Source organism: Neophocaena asiaeorientalis, unplaced genomic scaffold, assembly GCF_003031525.2.
Source record: "Neophocaena asiaeorientalis asiaeorientalis breed wild unplaced genomic scaffold, Neophocaena_asiaeorientalis_V1.1 scaffold280, whole genome shotgun sequence".
Classification (NCBI taxonomy): domain Eukaryota; kingdom Metazoa; phylum Chordata; class Mammalia; order Artiodactyla; family Phocoenidae; genus Neophocaena; species Neophocaena asiaeorientalis.
Window position 1 is genome coordinate 7,475,083 of NW_020185321.1, and position 23,882 is coordinate 7,498,964.

The 23,882-nt window shown below is 54.1% G+C and overlaps 1 protein-coding gene across 1 annotated transcript in view; it reads left to right on the plus strand.

Moving 5' to 3' along the window:
* Positions 1 to 23,882, plus strand: part of RYR1 (ryanodine receptor 1) — a 118,704-nt gene that overhangs the window by 54,123 nt on the left and 40,699 nt on the right. The window contains exons 51-81 of the mRNA XM_024734132.1: positions 1 to 156; positions 266 to 344; positions 605 to 694; positions 1,147 to 1,287; positions 1,645 to 1,719; positions 1,818 to 1,893; positions 2,289 to 2,412; positions 2,733 to 2,848; positions 4,620 to 4,687; positions 4,783 to 4,904; positions 5,372 to 5,421; positions 5,842 to 5,902; positions 6,032 to 6,270; positions 8,753 to 8,834; positions 9,363 to 9,493; positions 9,732 to 10,064; positions 11,148 to 11,388; positions 13,249 to 13,336; positions 13,447 to 13,539; positions 14,128 to 14,142; positions 15,313 to 15,483; positions 17,005 to 17,064; positions 17,332 to 17,469; positions 18,006 to 18,118; positions 18,311 to 18,407; positions 18,858 to 18,964; positions 20,772 to 20,823; positions 20,956 to 21,024; positions 22,370 to 22,469; positions 22,778 to 22,857; positions 22,951 to 23,027. The exon at positions 1 to 156 is cut by the window's left edge and continues 20 nt beyond it. Coding sequence (XP_024589900.1) covers positions 1 to 156; positions 266 to 344; positions 605 to 694; positions 1,147 to 1,287; positions 1,645 to 1,719; positions 1,818 to 1,893; positions 2,289 to 2,412; positions 2,733 to 2,848; positions 4,620 to 4,687; positions 4,783 to 4,904; positions 5,372 to 5,421; positions 5,842 to 5,902; positions 6,032 to 6,270; positions 8,753 to 8,834; positions 9,363 to 9,493; positions 9,732 to 10,064; positions 11,148 to 11,388; positions 13,249 to 13,336; positions 13,447 to 13,539; positions 14,128 to 14,142; positions 15,313 to 15,483; positions 17,005 to 17,064; positions 17,332 to 17,469; positions 18,006 to 18,118; positions 18,311 to 18,407; positions 18,858 to 18,964; positions 20,772 to 20,823; positions 20,956 to 21,024; positions 22,370 to 22,469; positions 22,778 to 22,857; positions 22,951 to 23,027 — 3,444 coding nt within the window. The remainder of the gene's footprint in view (positions 157 to 265; positions 345 to 604; positions 695 to 1,146; positions 1,288 to 1,644; positions 1,720 to 1,817; positions 1,894 to 2,288; positions 2,413 to 2,732; positions 2,849 to 4,619; positions 4,688 to 4,782; positions 4,905 to 5,371; positions 5,422 to 5,841; positions 5,903 to 6,031; positions 6,271 to 8,752; positions 8,835 to 9,362; positions 9,494 to 9,731; positions 10,065 to 11,147; positions 11,389 to 13,248; positions 13,337 to 13,446; positions 13,540 to 14,127; positions 14,143 to 15,312; positions 15,484 to 17,004; positions 17,065 to 17,331; positions 17,470 to 18,005; positions 18,119 to 18,310; positions 18,408 to 18,857; positions 18,965 to 20,771; positions 20,824 to 20,955; positions 21,025 to 22,369; positions 22,470 to 22,777; positions 22,858 to 22,950; positions 23,028 to 23,882) is intronic.

Genomic DNA, 23,882 nt, shown 5'->3' on the forward strand with positions numbered 1-23,882 from the left:
CCCAGAGCTGTACCGCATGGCTATGCCCTGCCTGTGTGCCATCGCAGGGGCCCTGCCCCCCGACTACGTGGACGCCTCATATTCATCCAAGGCTGAGAAAAGGGCCACGGTGGACGCCGAAGGCAACTTTGATCCTCGGCCTGTGGAGACCCTCAAGTGAGGCCTGGGGGCAGGAGGGGGGCCTGGGGGCTGGGAGAAGGAGAGGTTTCAGAGGTGGAAGGAGGGGCCACAGCCCTAACATCTGCTGACCCCACCCTACTAATAGTGTGATCATCCCAGAGAAGCTGGACTCCTTCATTAACAAGTTTGCGGAGTACACACACGAGAAGTGGGCCTTCGACAAGGTTGGCGTCATGGTCCTCCCCTCCCCAGGAACCCCCACCCCTGCCAGCCTTCCTCAAGACCCCAGCTTTCCCCCAGACCCAGATTCTCCCGGAGGGCCCCAGATTTCCCTGAGACCCATAACTCTTCCTGGGATTCACAGCCTCCTCTGGAACCCTCAGCCCCTCCAGGGTTCCCTCTCAGTGTGTGTCCACACCTCATCCTGCTCCCATGCCCCGCTCCATAGTGACACTGCCCCCACCTGTCCCCTCTCCACCTCCAGATCCAGAACAACTGGTCCTATGGGGAGAACATAGATGAGGAACTGAAGACCCATCCCATGCTGAGGCCCTACAAGACGTTTTCAGAGAAGGTGACCAAGCCTTGGCGCCCAAGGTGGGGGTCCAAAATTTGGGGGATCAGGGAGGGGTGAGGCAGCTTCATGGGCTTGGATCTAGCTGGATCTGCGGGTTAAGGCTCCCCATCCATGGACTTTGCCTTCCCTCAAACTTGGCTGCCTCCCCTAGACCCCAGACTCCTAGTGTCCCTTCTCTTAGAGTTGGAGAGACTGGGTTTGATTCCTTGACCATACAACTTAACTTCTCTGAGTCTCACGTATAAAAGGGGATAATGAGAGTTTGGGAAGCTCTGTTACAGAACAGGTAAGACACCTGGATTGAATTCAGACTGGACCACTTCCTAGCCACATGGTCAGGGCTTTCCCCTTTTGGGACACTGGAGGCCAGTGAGGCTGAGCCAGGGGCTCCTACCTCCACCTCCCTCTCACCCCATTCCACCAACTCCACTCCTTCCTGTCCACCCCAGGACAAAGAGATTTACCGCTGGCCCATCAAGGAGTCCTTGAAGGCCATGATTGCCTGGGAATGGACGATAGAGAAAGCCAGGGAGGGTGAGGAGGAGAAGACGGAGAAGAAAAAAACCCGGAAGATATCCCAAAGTGCCCAGGTGGAGGCGGGGCTGGGACAGGGGGCGGGGTCATGAGGGGGTGGTGAGCGGGCAGGGCCAGGAGAGGGTGGGGCCAGGCAGGAGGTGGGGTCGAGAGGGGGATAAGGGCCACGGGAAAAAGGTGGGGTCAGCAGAAGGGGGAAGGCCAGGAGGGGGTGCAGGAGAAGGCTGAGAGATCTGGGAAGGGAGAGGGCATGGGTCTGAAGAACTGTAAAGGGCAGAAGAGAGGAGGGTGGCTTAGAGACAGGGACTTAAGGAGAGGGCACAGAGGAGGGGTGTAGGGCCAGGTAGGGGGGATAAATTGGCTTGGGGGCTGGGCTTCCCGCTAGTCCGTCCATCTTTCCCTTGTCTCCCCAGACCTATGATCCACGGGAAGGCTACAACCCCCAGCCCCCCGACCTCACCGGAGTTACCCTGTCCCGGGAGCTGCAGGTGAGTCTTCTGATCCTTTATTCGGGGACTGGAGGTGTCTGTTGGGAGAGGAAGACATCCTCTGAATGTGGGCTTTGACCCTTTGCATCCTCTCCCAGGCCATGGCAGAACAACTGGCGGAAAATTACCACAACACATGGGGACGGAAGAAGAAACAGGAGCTGGAAGCCAAGGGTGAGGCACCCACCCCACGCCGCACAGACTCCCCTTCGCCGTAGTCCCCTAGTCACAGGCTCCGGAGTCATAAGGGCCTGGGTTAGAGTTGTGTGACTTTGAACAGTCGCTTTCACCCCACTGAACCTTCGTTTCTGTGTCTCTACAATGGGGATAATCACAGCATTTACTCCTTATGGGCTGTGGTGAGGCCGTGAGGAGCCTCTCCGAAAGCAATGTTTGGTTATTCTTTTTTTTTTTTTTTTTTTGGTTTTTTTTTTTTTTTTTTTTTTTTTTGGTTATTCTTATCTCTGTCTTTATTACTATAATTTTGCACACCCTGAACTTCAGGAACCACTTCAATGAGCGGCCTGGGTCCCCCCCACTCCCCTGATTTCTGGTCTTTGCTGCGCCAGGTGGTGGGACCCACCCCCTGCTGGTTCCCTACGACACGCTCACGGCCAAGGAGAAGGCACGAGATAGAGAGAAGGCCCAGGAGCTGCTGAAGTTCCTGCAGATGAACGGCTACGCGGTCACCAGGCAAGCGGGCCGGAAGGCTGTCCCGGGAGGGGTAGGGAAAGTGGGCGGAACCCCGGCAAAAGCTGGGATAGGTGAGTCCTAGGTAGCGGAGGCGGAGAAAGAGAGAGGAAGATGATGGGGGAGGGGCCTGGGGGCAGAGGCAGGGCCATAGAGGGGTGGGGCCTGGGGGCAGAGGCGGGGCCAGAGAGGGGAGGAGCCTAAGAAGGGTGGGGGCCTGGAAAGCGGAGGCAGGGCCTGGGGGAGTCCAGGCCGAACTGGAAAGAGGCGGGAAACACGGCGGCTCTGCGTCTGGGCTGACCTCTCGTTCTGCCTGCACGCAGGGGCCTTAAGGACATGGAACTGGACACGTCTTCCATTGAGAAACGGTTCGCCTTCGGCTTCCTGCAGCAGTTGCTCCGCTGGATGGACATTTCTCAGGAGTTTATCGCCCATCTGGGTACGGAGAATTCCCTCCCCGTCCCCGCCCTAGCTGCAGTTTCACAAAGGCACCCAGTTCATTCATTTCTCCTTCCTCCCCTCATCTAATCATTGTGCCAGACATTGTTCTAGGGGTTGACAATAAGACAGTGAACAAGAAGACAAAGATCCCTGTCGTCCTGCAGCTTACATTCCTGTGGTGGATTCAGCCATTTAAAGTCGGAAATAAGGAGATCACTGAGTGTGTCAGAAAGCGATTAGTGTTGTGGGAAGAGGAATACACTAGAGCTAGCTAAAGAGGGTTGGGAGTGGGGGCCGGTTGTAATTTTAAACGGAGTGTTCCAGGACTTCTTGGTGGTCCCGTGGGTTCAGATGCTGCACTTCCACTGCAGGGGTCATGGGTTTGATCCCTGGTCGGGGAACTAAGATCCCACGTGCCCTGCTGTGCGGTCAAATAAATATTAAATAGAGTATTCCAGGAAGCTGGGGAGAGAGCTGTGTGGTCATCTGGGGAGAGTATTTTAGGGAGAGGAACAACCAGTGCAGAGGTCGCTGATGTGCGTGCGTATCAGGAGGCCCATGTGGCTGAAGCAGAGCGACAGAGGGGAAGAGTGAGAGGAAATGGGGTCAGTGACAGGCAGATCATGACAGGCTTTGCAGGCCATGGTGAGGACTGTGGCTTTTTGCTGTGAGTGAGATGGTGCCACGGGAGCATTCTAAGCAGGAGAGGGCCCTGATCTGCCTTGGGTGTTCACAGGCTCCCTCTGGCTGCCTGTGGGAGCAGACTGAGGGGGGCAGGAGCAGAAGAGAGTGAGAACTGGGCAGATTCTGGATCTATTTTGAAGGCTGAGGCTGTTGGGATGCCCCACAGATGCCCCTTATATATCTCTAAGAATCACAGCTGGGGCCCCTATGATCCCTTCCTGCTTCCCCTAGAGAGCCCCAGCATTCCCCTTAAGAGCCACCCAGGAACCCCCAAATTCCCTTCAGGTGAGTGAGTGGCCCAGCAGGATTCACTCATACATCTCACCCCAAATCCCACGTGAGCCAGACCTCCATGCTGCACAGCCTCCTGGCAATTCCCTCTCCTCCCTGAACCTCAGTTTGCTCATCTGTGAAAGGGGGATTCTGTTCACCATAACCAGCTACAGTTCTGTCACTTATTTGCTGAGTGACCTGGAGTGAGCTATTTCACCTCACTTTCCTCATCTGTAAAATGGGAATGAAGGACCAAGTATACAGGCCTCCAGGTTGGGAGGAGATTGTGCAAGAACATGTCTCACAGTGCCAGGGGACATAGCGAGTGTTTAGTAATTGGAGCCTCATTTTTTATTATTATTATTATTTTAATAGTACTATTAGTTTAATAATATGAATTGTTACCGTCACTACGATGATGATGATGATGACTGAAACAGATTTCCACTTTAAAGTTGAATCTAATCTGTCTACATTGACTTCTTGTTTCATTCATTCATTCCACATCTACTTAGTGCCAGACATTGAAGTTCAGAAAGAAAAGGACTTGTGATTGGTGAGGAGGGCGATGTTCCATGGCCTTACCCCATCCCAGTTTGTCCTCCTCCCCATTTTCAGCCTCAGGAAGGGTTTGATCAAGGAGTTAGGGGGATCAGATGAAAGATAGGGGAGAGAGGTTTACCTCAAAGCCAATACAAGTGACTTCATACCAGGAGTCAATCTCCTATCATATCCCAACTCTGCCCCCTCAGAAAACCCTGAGTTCCCTAGCCTTGAAGCCACCATGACCCCTATTTGCCTTCCCCCACCAGAGGCTGTGGTCAGCAGTGGACGAGTGGAAAAGTCCCCTCACGAACAGGAGATTAAATTCTTTGCCAAGGTGAGAGGCGGGCTCAGAAGCTGGAGGAGGCTGGGGACTGGTGGGCTCTCCTCTCTCTTCACCCAATCCCCTTCGTCTCTTCCCCACGCCCCCAGATCCTGCTGCCTTTGATCAACCAGTACTTCACCAACCACTGCCTCTATTTCCTGTCCACACCAGCCAAATTGCTGGGCAGTGGTGGCCACGCCTCCAACAAGGAGAAGGAAATGATCACCAGGTGCGCCCCCCTGGGACCTGTGACTCACACCCCTGACCTCACGGCATTGTAATCCTGGATCTTTTCTTCCCACCCTTGGACCTTAGAGGCTCTGTCCTAGGTGCTGGGCACTGATCAGTCTACCTGCAGAGGTGATGGAAGGGCTATAGGGTGACCAACCGTCCTGGTGTGCCCCAGGACATGGGACTTTCAGGCAACCTGGGACTAATTGGTCACCCTGTCAGAATGGCAGACCGGACTCCCCACCCCCAGCATACCAGTTACTGCTTGTGACTTTCAAGCCGGTTCATCTCTCTGCCCCTCTGCACCCCCTCTGTCTCCTTCGTTTTCTCCCCCATCATCCTTTCTCCTCCTGGCTCTGTCTTCTGTCCCTCTCCCCCGTCTTCCCTGTCCCTCCTCCTCTCATTGTGTCCCCTTGGTGTCCTTGCTCCCTGTTTCTCCTGTCCTGTTTCTTTCTCTTTCTTCAGCCTCTTCTGCAAGCTTGCCGCTCTTGTCCGTCACCGAGTCTCTCTCTTTGGTAAGTAGCTCTGCTCCCGAGCCCTTCTCCCCAATCTTCCCTCTCTTCCCCTCTTCACAACCTCGCCCTGAAGAAATACGGCCCCGGTTCATGCCTTAATCTGAACAGCTTTCACTGTGTTCTTCCTCTGGACTTGCACGTGGAGTGGGTGGTCCTGGGGACAGAGCAGTGATGGGATAGTCCTGGGCCCTGCTGTCATGGAACTCTCAGACTCATCACCAGACGGTGACGGCCCAGAGGTCAGGGCCAGGATGGGGGAGGGACAGGCAGAGGGATCACAGCCAGGATGAGGGAAGGACAGGGGCCTATGGGAGTCTAGGTGGGGTGGGGATGGATGAAGAGAGATCAGCTGAGTTGGCTGTAGAGGGAGGTACTGTCCCCATAACCCTTTCTTCACCCAGGCCCAACTTCCTCCCCCAGGGACGGATGCCCCAGCTGTGGTCAACTGTCTTCATATCCTGGCACGCTCCCTGGATGCCAGGTGGGGCTAAGGGTCGTGGTGCCCACTCCCATTCTAAGCGTGCTCCCACCCCCAACCCCTGTGCTCCTAGACTCCCCTCAGTCTTGAATCTCAGATTCTGGAGCTGGTTTGCCCCCACTTCCCTGTTAGGACCGTGATGAAGTCTGGCCCCGAGATCGTGAAGGCTGGCCTCCGTTCCTTCTTTGAGAGTGCCTCGGAGGACATCGAGAAGATGGTGGAGAACCTGCGGCTAGGCAAGGTGTCGCAGACACGCACGCAGGTGAAGGGTGTGGGCCAGAACCTCACCTACACCACCGTGGCCCTGCTGCCTGTGCTCACCACCCTCTTCCAGCACATCGCCCAGCACCAGTTTGGAGACGATGTTATCTGTAAGGGCTCCTGATCCCAAGGGCAGTTGTTGGGGGGTGGGGGGGGGGTGTCAGTTCAACCAACACCACCCATCGCAGTGTGCCTGATAGAATCTGCAGGTGTTTCAGTGTTATATTTATTGAGAGGATACATTGCCATAAGCAAAGTGTGCATTCATTTCAGAAAATTGGTAGGTAAGAGAATGAGTTAATCAGAGCATTAATTCCACAGCTCTAACAAAAGAACCTAAATCACAGTAGCTTAAACAAGTGACAGATATATTTCTTTTTCATGTAACAGTCTACTGGTAGGTTGATCATGATGTCAGAAGCCCAGATTCCTTCCATCTTGTTGCTCTGCCATCCCTGAAATGTTGCCTTTATCCATATGGTCCAAGAGGGTGCACCATCACCTTCTCATTCTAGCCAGTAGGAGACAAGAGAAAACAGAGGAGGGCACCTCAGTTCTTTTAAAGGAACAACGTAGAAACGGCCCCCATCACTTCTGCTCACATTTATCCTATTGGCCGGAACTTAGCATATGGCCACATGTCACTGTAAGGAAGGCTAGGATGGTAGACTTTATTCATGTATTGAGCTAAGTATGGAGGTCTCTTACCAGGAAGAAGAGGAGAGCAGGAAGAAGGTAAGAGCAGGTATTGGGAGTCAATCGGCAGTGTCTGCTGTATTTATCCTACCAAATGGCACCTACAGTGTGTGACCCAGCCGGGATCTTGTGTGTAACATAGCGCTGTTAATGAGGCACGGGCAAGATAAAGCACCCAGTAGGGGGTGAAGACGTTGTATGTTCAGGTACTCAAAAAGCCCTACAAGAGGTAGAGCATGGCAGAGGCAGGAAAGGACAGGAAGGGCTGGTGGGAGAGATGTCTTGGAGGCCGAGGAGATAGGCTCTAGAGGGGAGGCATCCAGATTGAGGCCCTGGCCTGGGGACCTGGGGACAGTGGGGCCTCCATGAGACAAGTCGGAAGAAATAACAAGTTTGAGGGAGATGCCAAGGTCAGTTTGGGGTTCGGTGGTTGTGAGGGGCCCAGGGGGTCGGAGGCATCCAGGATGGGCTGTGAGGACTGAGGGGTAGGGAAAGCCTGTCTCAGCTCACTGCTGATTTGACATTGACAAAAATTTTTAAAGAAGTAGCACTTGGATGGGGTTCTTTCCCGGCTCCAACATTTTTTTTTCGGCCGCGCCATGGGGCACGCGGGATCTTAGTTCCCCAACCAGGGATCGAACCCGAGCCCTTGGCAGTGAGAGCAAGGAGTCTGAACCACTGGACTGCCAGGGAATCCCTCCAACATTTTATTCTGAAAATTTTAAAACATACAGTAAAGTAGAAGAGAATTGTTAACAATCTGCCCCATTTGTTTTACCTTTCACTTTATGAGTGAAAGTGTTTCCAAACTTTTTGTTGAACTTTTTGTTTTTAAATTTATTTTAATTTATTTTTGGCTGCATTGGGTCTTTGCTGCTGCACGCGGGCTTTCTCTAGTTGCGGCGAGCGAGGGCTACTCTTCGTTGCTGTGCGCGGGCTTCTCATCGCGGTGACTTTTCTTGTTGCGGAGCACGGGCCCTAGGCACGCGGGCTTCAGTAGTTGTGGCACACGGGCTCAGTAATTGTGGCTTGTGGGCTCTAGAGTGCAGGCCAGTAGTTGTGGTGCATGGGCTTAGTTGCTCTGTGGCATGTGGGATCTTCCCAGACCGGGGTTCGAACCCGTGTCCCCTGCATTGGCAGGCAGACTCTTAACCACTGCGCCACCAGGGAAGCCCTTGTTGAACTTTTGAATGTGAGTTGCACACACACAGTGACACCTCATCCTTAAATACTCAGCCTGCAACACCTGAATGTTACAGAACGTTCTCTCGTGTACCCACAATATCAGTATCACACCTAACCTGACTACAGTTAAATTTCCCTATTACCCTCAAAATGTCTTTGATTTTTTTTTTTTAATTCAGAATTCAGTGAAGTTTCTGTCATTGCATTTGGTTGTTATGTCTCTGTCGTCTCTTTTCAATCTAGAACAGTCCCCCTGCCCTCTTTTTGCCTCATGACATTTAGGAAGTTGATGAGGTTCTTAACCTGGCCTTCTGGGGTGGGGGGTATGTGGATAACCAATATTGAAGTCACAATTGGATGTCTGTTTGCATTTGCTGGAGAGAGTGTCCATCACTATCATCAAGAGATCCGTGACTCCTCTCCAAGAACAGCTAGCCTTCATTGAGTGCCTCCTGTGTGCCCTGTTCCAGTTGCTTTCTGAGTATTGACTCATTTAATCAATCACAACAACCCCATGAGGAAGATACTATAATTATCCACATTTTACAGAGAGGGAAACTAAGGCCGCGAGAGAGCTGGTACTTGCTCAAGTAACAAAACTTGTAAATGGCAGGCTGGCTCTACAACCCCTGCTCTTACCCGTCATTTGGAGACAAGGGAGGGGGTTAGAGAAGAACCGGTACGGACCCTCACCCTCCCTCTTTCCCTCAGTGGATGATGTCCAGGTCTCTTGCTACCGAACCCTGTGCAGTATCTACTCTCTGGGAACCACCAAGAACCCTTACGTGGAAAAGTAAGGAGAGACAGCCATAGTTTGGGGCTGGGGTGGATACTGTGGGGGCCCAGGGAGGGGAGGGCACAGGAGAATGTGGGGGTGAATGAAAAGCCGGGAAATGGTCAAAGTCTTCAAAAGACGTCCGCATCGTGGCCACTGCAGTTCCTCAGGATGGCCACGTGAGGGCGCACGGAGGAAGGCCAGTGAAGAAAGTGGAGGCCACTGGTTGGGGGCCAGGTGGGCACAGGCGCTTGGCGGCCGGGATGGCAGGTTGTTCTGGGCTGGCAGGGGGTACGCAGAAACCCTGGCGGCCCACAGGAGCCAGGCATGCTGGGGGCACTGGAGAGGGCCGCTGGCAGTGCCAGAATCACCGGTAGAGCAAAAGGGCACTCAGGAAACCCAGGGAGCCGGCCGCATTGGTGACCACCAGTGAATGGCATCTCTGCCCCAAAGTGTCCTGGGGAGAGGCACTTCTGTGGAGGAAGGGACTGGGATCCAGGACAGGGCGGCGGGGGCGTGGGAGCTGAGCACAGCCTCGTCTTCCAGGCTTCGGCCAGCCCTGGGCGAGTGCCTCGCCTGCCTGGCAGCGGCCATGCCGGTGGCGTTCCTGGAACCTCAGCTGAACGAGTATAACGCCTGCTCAGTGTACACCACCAAATCTCCCCGGGAGCGGGCCAGTAAGTCGGGCGGGGCTGGGGCAGCCGTTCAGGGTTATACTCCACCTGCACCGGTTCCAGGGAGACCCACTGTGGGTAGTGTGGCCCAGTCGGGGCTCTGAGGGGCTGAGGATTTCTCAGGTTGGGGGCGCTCCAGATTGGGGAACCCCAGAGTTTGTGGGTGCTCTGGGTTATGGTGTGGACACTGAGGTCTGGGCACGATGGGTTGGCATGCCCTGATCCCCTCCCCACACCCCAGTCTTGGGGCTCCCCAGTAGCGTGGAGGAGATGTGTCCTGACATCCCGGTGCTGGAGCGGCTCATGGCAGACATCGGGGGGCTGGCTGAGTCGGGGGCCCGCTACACAGAGATGCCGCACGTCATCGAGATCACGCTGCCCATGCTGTGCAGCTACCTGCCCCGCTGGTGGGAGCGCGGACCCGAGGCACCCCCGCCTGCCCTGCCTGCAGGGGCCCCTCCACCCTGCACAGCCATCACTTCCGACCATCTCAACTCCCTGCTGGGGAACATCCTGCGGATCATCGTCAACAACCTGGGCATTGACGAGGCCTCGTGGATGAAGCGGCTGGCTGGTGGGTCTGGCGGGCCTGGGGCTCCGGTCCCTGGACCTGATGGTCTCAGAGGGAGATCTCCGGTCCCTGGACCTGATGGTCTCAGAGGGAGATCTCCGGTCCCTGGACCTGATGGTCTCAGAGGGAGATCTCAGAGGGTCCATGGTTTTCTGGGAGTGGGGAGGAGTCAGAGCTCAGTTTTCTCGGGGTCACAAGGCCAGAGGTCATCCTAAGGGGTCAGAATCTCAGGCTGAGGTGGAGTCCTCCAGGCTGGAGTCTGAATTTCTGGAGCCTTGAAGAGGGTTAGGTCATGGGTTAGAAACTGGGTCAGAAGGCTGAGTTCCTTATACAAAGGGTCAGAGGACCAGGTCAAATACCAGGGTCCCCGATATGGACAGTTAGGGTTCTGGGTCAGGGGTCAAGAAATGAATCTTTAAAAGATTGGGGCTCCTGGTTCAGAAGTTCCATGTCAGGGGACTTCTCTGGCGGTCCAGTGGTTGGGACTCACTGTAGGGGCCTGGGTTCAATCCCTGGTCGGGGAACTAGGATCCCACAAGCCACGCGGCGTGGCCAAAAAAAAAAAAAATCATGACTTGTAAGTTCCTTGTCAGGAGTTAAGTTTTGGATCAGGGCCAAGCTAGAGAATCAGGGCTGAGGTCAGAGGCCAGGGTCAGAGGTCAGAGGCTGTGGTAAGAAACCAGGGTCATAGTCAGAAATCATGTGGTGAGGTATGTCGGGGTATAGACCAGGTCAGCGGTTAAAGACTGGGGTGAGGTGTCATAGGCTAGGGTAAGATATCAGGTTAGGATTCAGTTGTTGGAGTCAGAAGTCAAGCACTTGTGTCGGGCTGAGGGGTCACAGTTTCAGGTCAAGGGTTAGGGTTGGGATCCAGGATCAGGGGCTATGTCAGAGGTCACAGCCCGAGGTCAGGAGTGGGATCAGAGGTAGAGGCTGGGGTCAGAAGCCAGGGTCAGGCTGGGGTCGATGACAGCTGCTGGGTCAGAGGTACAGGTCGGAAGTCGTGGGATGGGAACAGAGGTCAGGGGTGGGATCAGAGGTCTTAGGTCAGGTGCTGCAGCACCTGCGCCCCCTCTGGTTCTGCAGTGTTTGCCCAGCCCATCGTGAGCCGGGCCCGGCCTGAGCTCCTGCACTCACACTTCATCCCCACCATCGGGCGGCTGCGCAAGCGGGCAGGGAAGGTGGTGTCCGAGGAGGAGCAGCTGCGCCTAGAGGCCAAGGCGGAAGCCGAGGAGGGCGAGCTCCTGGTGCGGGATGAGTTCTCTGTACTCTGCCGGGACCTGTACGCCCTCTATCCGCTGCTCATCCGCTACGTGGACAACAACAGGTCAGCATGTCCCCAGCCGTCCCCCCACACACCCCAGCCTGACCCCTGGCTTCCTTGGACCCCATCTGACCTCTCGCCTCTGACTTGCTATAAACTTGCAATTCTCACTCAGTCCTACCCAACCTTCTGACCCCCAGCCCCTGTTGCTTACAGACCAACCAAAGCCAGCCTGTGTTTTCTCCCCTTCTGCTCCTTTCAACCTCCTGAATCTGAGGCCCTGTGGGGGCTGCACTATCAGCCATAAGGAGCCGTACTTCTCTCCCCCAGCACTGCGTCTTCAGGCTTGGGTAGACAGGGTGCCTGATTTGTGCAGTGAAGTCCAATGGTCAGGCCCTCCTCCATCACTGAGAGAAGAAAGGAAGGTAGTCCAGATCCGGCCAGACTAACTTCCCCCAGAAACATAGGTCTTTATAAAAGGGCAAGCGCAGGTATCAACCAATTGCTAACATCTCCCTAAAATCAGAAGCAACGTTTAAAGAATTATTGAGTCTTAGGTGCAGCCAAATCCAGGGATAGTGAGCAAGATTCAACTCCAAGTTCCCTCTGGGTTGAAAAAGATTTTAAGGTCGCATCAGGGCTTTGTGAGAAAGGGAGCTTGGATTGATTAGCTATGTCTGTCATGGGAGCTGAAGCAGAAAGCAGTGGTATGCATGCTGTATATATACATCCTTGTACACCCATCTTTGTGCTCATGAGTGGGTATCGCTATAGGGTAGATTCCTAGGAGTTAGGAGTGTTGCGTCAAAAAGTTTGGGCAAGTAAAGTGAGGTATACTCACACAGTGGAATACTACACGGCAATGTTGCAACACCCAGCAACATGGATGAATCTCTCAAACATCAGGTTGAATGAAAGAAATGAGGAAATTTTAAATAGAGTACATATTGTATCATCTATTTATGTAACATTCAAGAACAGACCAAACTAATTCATGGGCTAGGGGACTTCCCTGGTGTTCCAGTGCTTAAGACTTTGCCTTCCGATGCAGGGGGTGCAGGTTCGATCCCCGGTCGGGGAGCTAATCCCACATGACTCGCGGCCAAAAAAACCAAAACATAAAACAGAAGCGATATTGTAACAAATTCAATAAAGACTTTAAAAATGGTCCACATCAAAAAAATCTTTAGGGTCTTCCCTGGTCGCCAGTGGCTAAGAATCCGCCTGCCAATGCGGTGGACATGGGTTCGAGCCCTGGTCTGGGAAGATCCCACATGCCGCGGAACAACTAAGCGCATGTGCCACAACTACTGAGCCTGCGCTCTAGAGCCCGCGAGCCACAACTACTGAGCCCGCGCGCCTAGAGCCCGTGCTCTGCAACAAGAGAAACCACTGCAATGAGAAGCCCGCGCACTGCAGCTAGAGTAGCTCCCGCTCACCGCAACTAGAGAAAGCACGCGTGCAGCAGCGAAGACCCAATGCAGCCAAAAATAAATAAATAAAATTATTTTTAAATCTTAAAAAAATTTTTTTTTTAATCTTAGAAACAAAAATTTTTTTAAATCTTAAAAAAGAAATTCATGGTCTAGAAGTCTGGATACGGGCATCTTTCAGACCGGGGACTGGAAATGTTCTATTTCTTGATTTGGGTGGCAGTTACACACGTGTGTTCACCTGGTGATAATTCATCAAGTTGAAACTTTGTATGTAATACTTCAGTAAGAAGGTTAGAGAAAGAAAAAACAATTTTTAAGGAAAGGTCATTGATAATTTTTAAATCATCTGAATGGCCAGATTACCCTAGAAAGCTCTATCCCTCCCACTGGAGTCTCCGATCCCCTCCCCTGAGGTCTCTCCATGTGGCCCCCTTCTGTGGGGGTCCCTGCCCTCATCCCTCACCAGCCCCTTCCCCTGCCTGCCCAGGGCACACTGGCTGACCGAGCCCAATCCCAATGCGGAGGAGCTGTTCAGGATGGTGGGCGAGATCTTCATCTACTGGTCCAAGTCCCACGTGAGTCCCCACCCACCCTGCCTCTCCTCTCTATAAGCAGAGAAGCTGCTGCCCAAAGATGCCCTCCCCCACCCTGTCTGATCCCCAACACTGCCTCCCCGCACCCCCAGAACTTTAAGCGCGAAGAGCAGAACTTTGTGGTCCAGAATGAGATCAACAACATGTCATTTCTGACTGCAGACAGCAAGAGCAAAATGGCCAAGGTGGGTGCTTTGCTCTGGGAAGAGGACTTCGCAGGGAGGGAGGGAACAGCTTCCTGGGCTTCCTACCTGGGCCCTCCTCACCCCGCCAGCCTGCCCTGTCCTAGTCACATTCCCTGCAGCCCTCATAGCAGCCCCATCTCCCTCCTCCTTCCTCCCCACCTCCCCCTTCTCTCATCCCCACCTCCTCCCTCCCGTCCTTTTCCTTCCCCCCATTTCCCTCCTCTTTCCCATCTCCTCCCTCCTCCCTACATGCTTTCTCCTCCCCGTCACCCTCCTCCCCATCTTCCTCCCCATGTTCCTCCGCCATCCCAATTTCCTCCTCTCCTTTCACCCACTTCTTTCCTTCTATCCCATTATCCCACACCTCCCCCTTTCCTCTCCCCTTATCCTTCCCAGAACTGCCCTCTAAAGGATAGGGTCTAAAGAACAAACCCACCACCCTGAGTGAGGTCTGGAAATGCCCAGCTGGGGGATTTGCATCAGGATGGGGCAGAGGAGCTGTGCTTAGGGCTGACTTGGAGGGGGCCTGGGGTTCTCGGAGGGACTGGGGTAACACTTTTTGTCTCTGTCTGCAACCTGATGAAGCAGGTGGGAGATGTACAGGTCAGCCCCACGTCTGGGACCTTCCGCATGGCTCTTGGCTAATACCCTCTACCCGGCTCCCAACCCCAGCCTCTGCTCTGCCTCCAGAAAGCCCCTGCCCCTGTTCCCCAGCCCTCGTCCTCTTTCTCTTCCTCCACCCCACCTCCCACCAACCATTCCCTTCCCGGCCCTCAACTTTTGGCTGTTGAATTTTTTTTAACTTTTGTTTAAAAAAAAAAAAAAACCAACTCCCCTCTCAGCTTTCCCCAAAGCTTCAAAGCATTTTGGGCTGAGGTCCCAGGGAATGGGAATGGGGGTGGGAAAGGCACGTGCACGGCTGGGTTTAAGGCCTGGGCTCTGGAATCAGATGGACCTGGGTTAGAATCCTGACTCTTGGCAGTTAGCTATGTGACCTTGGACAAGTGTATTAACCTTTTGAGCTTTGGAGGGCATCCAGTCAGTGGCCCCCCAGCCCCAGGGCTCTGTGAGGACCCAGTGAGACGCTGCATGTGCTGGCACATGGGTCATGCTCCATATCACAAGCTGGCGTGGTTGTGGCTCCGGCCAAAGCTTGTCACCGGGGCTTCTCATTGGCATGACTGGGGTGGCCCAGGCCATGGGTCTGCACCCAAGGCTCCAGAACATGGCTGTGGGACTCTGTGCTCTGTGATTCTGCTTCCAGATCTTTCTGGATCTTTCTTGCATCTTCTATCTCCTTGTCTGTCTCAGTCTCTCAGTGTCTCTCTCTCGCTTTTTCTTCCAACTTCTCTCGTCTCTTGGGACTCTTTACGGTTCTACATCTTCATTTCACTCTTGGGAACTCTGTCTTGGGCTCTGAAGGGGGGGTTGTAAGTGTTGTGTAGGGGCAGGAGGGGTGTCCTACTGAAAGTTCTGGGGGGATTCTGAGAGAAGACTGCTAGAAGTTGAGAAAGCCTGGAATGGAGGGAAATCTGGAAGGATTTGGGATAGAAGTTGGAATTTGGGATAGAGGCTTGGATCTGGGAGGGTCTAGGGTCAGGGCTGGGGGTCTGAAGTGAAAGATTAGCAAGGTCTGGTGTGGAAACTGGGATGGGTCGGGGCTGCCTAGTATTCAGGCGGGGGCTGGAGTGTGGACAATGGTAGCTGGTTGGGGCTGGAGCAGGGGCCAGGCTGAGACTCAGGCTGGCGCTGAGCCCCACCGTGTCCCCACAGTCAGGTGGCTCAGACCAGGAACGCACCAAGAAGAAGCGCCGGGGGGACCGGTACTCCGTGCAGACATCGCTGATTGTGGCCACGCTCAAGAAGATGCTGCCCATCGGCCTGAACATGTGTGCACCCACTGACCAGGAACTCATTACACTGGCCAAGACCCGCTATGCCCTGGTGCCTGCTCAGCCCCTTTCTGAGAACCTACCAGGATCCCACTCAGCACTCCCACTAAGCCCCTGGGACCCTACTGAGCCCCCAGGATCCCACTAAGGGCCCTCCCTTAGGACCCTACTGAGTCCTTCTCCAGGAGCCTGAGGATCCACTGGGCCTCCTAGGATGCCCTGAGCCTTCCCACAGGACGCTGAGAACCCTACTTGGGATGCTGTCAGAACTCTGGGACCAAAGGACCCTAACTGGGACCCCACTGGAAACTAGAAAGGCCACTGAGACCCTTGGGACCGAAGGACCACACTGAGCCTTCAGGGACCCTTCTGAGCACCACACCCCTGCCATGCCAGACCCGCTAGGAACCTGAGGGCCCCAGCTGAGACACCATGAGCCCCCCTGAAACTCCAAGCCCTCTACCAGGACCTCCCCAAGTCCCTCGGGACCCACTGAGCCCCTCGTGACCCCATTGCCCCCCCCGAACCTCTGGGTTCCCACTGACCTCTCCAGCTCACCACATCTTTCCTCAGGACCCTGCTGACCCCTCCCCTGGGACTCTGTTGACACCCAACTGAGCCCCCAAAGACTCTCAGGGGCCCAATGAGCACCCTATGACCCTAAGTAGCCCCCAGGATCCTAATGGCTTCTTCCCCATGACCACACTGAAACCTTAGAGGTCTCAAGGGTGATTGGGGTCAATTGACCCTGCCCCTGAATCCTTCTAAGCCCTCTGGGGTTCCAAAGAGGCCTCCCGGGACCCCTTTTATCCATTGTATGGGATAACAACCCCCCTCCCTGATCCTTTTTGGCCTCAGGGACCCAAGAAGCCCTCCCAGGACTCTGCCCCAAGACCCCTAGAACCCCAGGACCCTGCAAAGCACCCTGACAATCTAACCAGAGGCCCTGAAGACCACTGACTCTCCCCTGATATCACAAGCACCCCCTTTCTCCTCCTAGGACCTGTTGAGTACTGCTGAGATCCCTACGGGCCCTCCTGGGCCCCTCTGCCCACTTAACTTCGTCATGAGGGCCCCCTCTCCTGGGACCCTAAGGAAACCCCACCTTACTGATCCCTCCCTTAGCCTCCGTGTAAACCCCACCAGTGACTTGGGTGATCTGCCTGAGCCCCTATGACCTCTGCTGACCTTATCGTCTCCTTCTAATCCCCCTCGCCCACCTCTAATCTTCAGAAACTCCCTGCCCGTCTCCCACTTACTCCCAGCCCCACTCTGACCCTCTTCTGACCTTTTTTGACCTTTGGGGATAGCCTCATGTCACCCCCTACTTCCTCTCACACCCCCAACGAGGCCCCTCTAATCCTGTCTCTTCAAGGTGCCTCTATGGCCTCTGATGCCCTCTAGGACTCCTCTCTGACCACTCCTGACCTGTGGATCCTTTCAGTTTCTCTCAGATCTTCCCCACACAAGCCTCTCACCAGTTGCTGGGGTGATGGGGCTGGAAGGGAAAGGGTTGTAGGTCAAGGAGGACGCTTGGCCCTCCAGAGTGACCCAGCCTGTCATGTCTCCCCAGAAAGACACAGATGAGGAGGTCCGGGAATTTCTACAAAACAACCTTCACCTTCAGGGAAAGGTACGCCGCCTCCTCCTCGTGCAACCGAAACGGGCATGTCAGGTTAACACCAAGAGTAACAGCCGACGTTTGAGCTCTTACTATGTATCAGGCATCGAAAGAGGGACCTTGTATTCAGCACCCCAGTGAATCATCACAGCATTGAATGCGGGGCGGAGCGGCCGGAGAAGCCCACTCTGCGCAGAGGGGCGCTTCGAGAAGCCCGGCTGAGAGAGGAGGGAGCGGGCAGGGGAGGGGCCTCATACGGACCGTCCTTCCTCCTCTCAGGTCGAAGGCTCCCCTTCTCTACGCTGGCAGATGGCCTTGTACCGGGGCCTCCCGGGCCGCGAGGAGGACGCTGACGACCCGGAGAAAATCGTGCGCAGAGTCCAGGAAGTGTCTGCAGTGCTCTATCATCTGGAGCAGGTGTCTTACTACTGAGTTGCCGAAGCTTGCGTCTCTGGGCGGGGCCTGGGGCGGTCCTTGAGCCTGTGGGCGGGGCCTGCGGGTGAACCTTGGGACTCTGAGCGCGGCAAGGGGCGGGCCTTTAATCTGTTGGGTGTGGTGACAGTTGAGTTTAAAGCGAGACTTGGAATGGAAACTTTGATCTGGGGGGTAGGACCTGGCGCTAAATCTTGGGCCTGGGAACGGCGACAGGGGCAGAACTTTGGGTCTGCGAGTCAGGCCCAGTGAAGACGCCTTGACTGCGGGCAGTGCCTTGGGCGGGTCTGGGTAGTGGCCCCGGGTCTGCGGGCGGGGCGTAGGAGGGAAATTTCAGTCTGATAGCAGAGTAGTACAGGTCAGAACCTTGACTCTGTGGGTGGAGCCAGGGTGTTTCTTCGGCCCTGTGAGTCGGGCCTGAATTTGGACGTGGGCACTGATGGGCAGTTTCACTCGGGGCTGGAAGTGCGAATCAGACCAAGGGCAGAGTCTGGAGACGTGACAGATAATCCCGCCTCCAGATCGAGCACCCTTATAAGTCCAAGAAGGCCGTGTGGCACAAGCTCTTGTCCAAGCAGCGCCGGAGGGCGGTCGTCGCCTGTTTCCGCATGACCCCCCTGTACAACCTGCCCACGTAAGACATCCCCCCCCACCCATGGAGGAGGGAACCTCTAGGGGCCTTGGAGAAAGAGTGGCTGAAGAGGCAAGAGGATGGAGTGTCAACCCCAGTGGGGTTTTGGGGCGTGGTTAGGGGAGGAGATATGTGGGAGGACAGAGAGGCGTGGATTGGGAGGTCTCGGCGACACCGCACATCTTTCCCCCAAAGGCAACGGGCCTGTAACATGTTTGTGGAGAGCTACAAGGCGGCGTGGATCCTGACTGAAGACCACAGTTTCGAGGGCCGCATGATAGATGACCTTTCAGTGAGCTGGGGCCTGCCTGGGAGTGTCAGGGCACAGTGGGATAGGACTGGGGCCCAGCCGTCCATTGTACACCTCCAGGGGTGGGTCGCCCTTCGCACTGGGGGGTATGGAGACCAAGGCCGGGTGAAGGATGTGGGGGGAGAGAAAAAAAAAAACAGCCCAGGGCTTCCCTGGTGGCGCGGTGGTTGGGAGTCCGCCTGCCGATGCAAGGGACACGGGTTCATGCCCCGGTCCGGGAATATCCCACATGCCGCGGAGCGGCTGTGCCCGTGAGCCATGGCCGCTGAGCCTGCGCGTCCGGAGCCTGTGCTCCGCAACAGGAGAGGCCACAGCAGTGACAGGCCCGCGTACCGCAAAAAAACAAACAAACAAAAACAGCCCAGCAGGGCTAGGGGGGAGACAGGTGGGGACCCTAGAAGCCCCTCCCCCGAGCCCCACACCTCCCTCCAGAAAGCTGGTGAGCAGGAAGAGGAGGAGGAAGAGGTGGAGGAGAAGAAGCCAGACCCCCTGCACCAGCTCGTCCTGCACTTCAGCCGTACCGCCCTGACTGAGAAGAGGTGAGGGCCCTTCCTAGGTCCCAGAGAGAAAGCCGCGACCTCTGCCCACTCCCGCAACCTCCCCGTCACTCAAGAGAGACCTTCTGTGTGGGAGCCCCATAGCGGATCTGCTAATATCATTTTACTAGGACAGGCAGAGCTCCCACGTACTCAGTGCAGACTGAGCACTTCGCCAGGGCATCTTCTTTGAAGTGTTCACGTCACAGGCAATAGTGATTTAGGTTTTTTCTAGAAGAAAATGTCTTGCTCAAACAAAATCAATGTACTACAGTATATTATAGGGAGAAAATCAGAATATTATGACAAATTTCCAGCAGATGGCAGTGAGGAAGGAGGGCCTTTGTCCGTTTCACACAAAAGCTTCGTGTGGGCTAGTGGCAGTCATGGGAATAAATAGCAGTGTTTATTAAATTTTTTTTATGTGTCAAGCGTCATGCTAAACACTTGACATATAGATCCTCTCCCTTAATCGTCACACTATGAGATAGATATTATTATCAACTTTTTTTGTGTGGATGAGGAAATAGAGGCACAGAGATTTGTTTTTCTTATGTAATATCAAGTCAGGAGGTGGAGAGTCCAGGGCTGGGCAGTGGCACAATGACACTGACAGGGACCCAGACTCGTTCAGGATTTCTGCCCTGTCATTCTGAGCTGTTGCCTGGTGGTTACAAGATGGATGCTGACATCCAGGCATCATGACCACATGTCAGGCAGAAAGAAGGGGAAAGGCTTTCCCTTAAGCAAGACCAAAATCTTTTTGTCCAAGGAAAGCTCTCCCTGGTGGGCTTCTGTACGTGTTTCATTGGCCAGAATTCTGACATCAGGCCACCATCAGTTGCAAGGGAGACTGGGAAACTGAGTATTCTGTTTTCTATCCTCTGGGACGGCAATGACCCTGGAGTTAGACTATCCAGGTTTGAATCCCAGTACGAGCTCTATGGTTTGAATCCCAGTACAAGCTCTATGACCAGTACAAGCTCTATGACCCTGGCGAAGAAGGATCTTTGTGCCTCAGTTTCCCTCGTCTGTAAAATGGGGCTAGTAATCCAATTGACCCTTGAACAGTGCAGGGGTTAGGGATACTGACCCTCCATGTGGTCAAAAGTCCAGGTATAACTCTATAGTTGGCCCTCCATATCTGCGGTTCTGCATCCATGGATTCAACCAACCATGGATTGTGTAGTACTATAGCAGTATTTCTTCTTAAAATGCACATATAAGTGGACCTGTGCAGTTCAAAACTATATTGTTCAAGGGTTAACTATTTATCTACCTAATTGAATTACTGTGAGAATTAATTTGTTGTTATATACAAAGCGCTTAGAACAGAAACCACCCTAGAGTAAACTCAGTGGGTGTTGGCCATTACTTCTGCTGTTATTAGTATTATTATTATAGAGGAGACCTAAGGAGGTGGTTGGTCATAGTTGTCAGGTGAGCCAACCAGTTGTCAGGTGGCAAGATGGCCCAGGAAGCTCCAGGCTTCCATCACACCATCACAGCAACCCCAGTGGAAAGGGAGCAGCTCTATCAGTAGCTTCAGCAAAACTCCCAGAATGAATTCCAGTGGACCAGAGTGGATCACCTGACCATCTCTTACCTATTATTGTAGCCAAGCAGATAGAAAGTACTGATTGGCTCAGCCTTGATCACATGCCCAGTCTGGCAATGGAGAGTCCTACCCCATCTAAACCATACAGCCTGAGCATGGGGAGGGGTGGCTCTCCAAAGGAAAACTGGAAGCTGTTATAAGATGGGGTTCCTCTCTACTGGGTCCTGACTGTCTCCCCACTTACTTCCTCAGCAAACTGGAAGAAGATTACTTGTATATAGCGTATGCCGATATCATGGCAAAGGTGAGGCCCTGCCCCCATTTAGGGCAGGTTCCCTTTCCCCTCAGCTGCAATGCCTGTCCACTGAAAGGGCTGGAACTGGCCTGGGGTATCTCTTCTGTTCACCATCAGCTCTAACTGATGCCCTATCCCCAGAGCTGCCACCTGGAGGAGGGAGGGGAGAATGGCGAAGCTGAAGAAGAGGAGATTGAGCTTTCCTTTGAGGTAGGTGGGATCAAGTAGTCCCTGAAGAAAGGGATGGGGGATCCTGACTTCATTATCCCCCATTCAGATAGCATGTGTTCACAGAGCAATGCTCTGGGCCCGGCCCTAGGCTGGATGATGTTGGGCACATAGCAGCGGCCAAGCCAGTCTACTGGGGAGACAGCTACACCAAGCAGACAGTAACAGCACAGAGTATCCACCGTGGTGATGAGGGGAGCTCCAGCAAAATGGTCAGGGCGGGAATGGGGAGGCACGGGCAGAGGGGTCAGGGCGGGGGAAGCCAGGGAAGCTCAGGGGAGTCATGCGGGCCCAGGCAAGACGCCTGATCCAGCCCGGGGGGGAAGGGTTTCAGGGAGGGTTTCTCGGAGGAAGGGATGTCTGAGCAGAAGGATAAAAGGAATGTGCCAGTTGAAGAAAAAGGGAAAGGTGTTCCAGGTAGGGGCACAGCCTACGCAAAGGCCAGGCAGGGAGAGAGAGCTAGTAAATGCAGTTAACCCATCCTTTCACTCATTAAGGTGGTCAGCAAGCATTTCCCCAAGTTTCTCCACCTTTTTTGTGGCAGGGTCCCCGTTGGCATCTGATGAACCCTTTCTCAGAATCCTGTACTTAAATGTATAAGACGGATCCATAGCAGAGGAAACAAGCATATTGAAATAGTTGTCAAAATATTGCTTTAAAAATTTGTGATACAGTAATAGTTGTACTTCTCTATTAATCTACCAAATAACAAGAACTAACAGTGGATCCAGGAGCTACTGTAATTGATAAGTAGTGATGAACATAAGTGATATTTCGAGGGAATTCCCTGGTGGTCCAGTGGTTAAGACTCGGTGCTTTCAATGCCGGGGGCCCGGGTTCAATCCCGCAAGCTGCGCAGTGCGGCCAAAAATAAAAAGGTGATGTTTTGAGATGTCTTCAAAAATGATGTGATACGGAAACATCTGTGATTGGTACGGATGACACAACCATGGATTCTGCTAATGTTGCTGTGATTTACGGCCTCATCCATAATGGAAGGAAATGCTACATTTCAGATGGAGGATGGGAAATATAAAAGTATAACTTTTTTCCCCATCCATGTTCACAGACCCCTGGGATTCTATCCATTGACCCCTTGGAGGTGCATGGGGCCAGGTTACGAATGCTCCATGCCCAGCCCTGTGTAGGTGCAGGAGGCAAATCGCAGACTTAAGTCCCAGGGGATAGAAGGAGCTTACAGTTGAAGGGATGAGCCAGGGGATGTGGCTGGAGCAGGAAGGCAGCGGTGAGGGCAAGGCTGTGAGGGGGAAAGGCTGGGCTGGTGAGCCTGGACTCACCCAGCTCCGTGGGCCGGACTCTGCTGCAGGAGAAAGAGATGGAGAAGCAGAGGCTCCTGTACCAGCAGGCGCGGCTGCACAACCGGGGCACCGCGGAGATGGTGCTTCAGATGATCAGTGCCTGCAAAGGTGCCCTGCGCGTGCATTCAGCTCCTCCTGAGTGAACCCCACCTGTCCCCAGCCCACTCATCCCCTGTGGGCCCAGCGGGCACACTCTCCCACCCCTCATGCACGTGGATTGCACTCACGCACTTGCCTTGCAATTCCTCACCAGTTCCTTCAGTCCTGATCACCCCTGCATACACGCCCTTGCACTCCCCTCTGCCCCATTCTCTGACGTCCCCGGGGATGGCTGTTTTCTGGTGAGTGAAGAACACTGCTCCCAAACTGAGTGGACCATCCGTTGCCTGCCCCGCCCCCCAACCCATCCCCTCCAGGAGAGACGGGCGCCATGGTGTCCTCCACCCTGAAGCTGGGCATCTCCATCCTGAATGGAGGCAATGCCGATGTGCAGCAGGTAATGGGCGAAGGCACTTGGGAGGGGAGCTGGGAGGGGTGGGAGGTTCCTGTGCGACCCCCAGGTCCCCCTCCACTCCCACCCCCTCTGCAGAAAATGCTGGACTACCTGAAGGACAAGAAGGAAGTTGGCTTCTTCCAGAGTATCCAGGCGCTGATGCAAACCTGCAGGTGGGCTCTAGTGCACATCTTTAGTGAAGCCGCTTGGTGTAGCTGAGCCCCCAGTCCTCGTACCACCTCCGGTTCCAGGTCTGTTCTCTTGGTTCCAGGAACAGAGACACACTCAGACCAGCTCAAATAATAGGGAGTTTATTATAAGGATTCACATGGAACGATAAGGGAGGCAAAATGCCACAGACTTTAAGAACGAGTTGTATTAAGGATCCAGACAGCTGGAACCGGAAGGTTGTTGAGTCTTCAAGGGACACTCAGGCAGCAGGGACTTGGGGCTCTTTCCGATGACCCCTATTCGTGTGGTTGCACTGCCGTCTGCCTTTGTTCTCCTCTTGCGGTTGACTGACTTTCGCTGCCACTCTGAAGCTTTTGCTAATTGATGGTTTCTGTTTCCTTCTGATTTCAACTTTTATACATTTCATCCTTGCCCCACCTGACCTCACAGCTGCCACTGCATAGCTTCTATCAGCTCTTGGTTTCTGCTTCCTCTTTTTTTTTTTTTTTTTTTTTAAGATGTTGGGGGTAGGAGTTTATTAATTAATTAATTTATTTATGGCTGTGTTGGGTTTTCGTTTCTGTGCGAGGGCTTTCTCTAGTTGTGGCAAGCGGGGGCCACTCATCATCACGGTGCGTGGGCCTCTCACTATCGCGGCCTCTCTTGTTGTGGAGCACGGGCTCCAGACGCACAGGCTCAGCAGTTGTGGCTCACGGGCCTAGTTGTTCCGCGGCATCTGGGATCCTCCCAGACCAGGGCTCGAACCCGTGTCCCCTGCATTAGCAGGCAGATCCTCAACCACTGCGCCACCAGGGAAGCCCTCTGCTTCCTCTTGATTTCAGCTCACTCATGGTTTA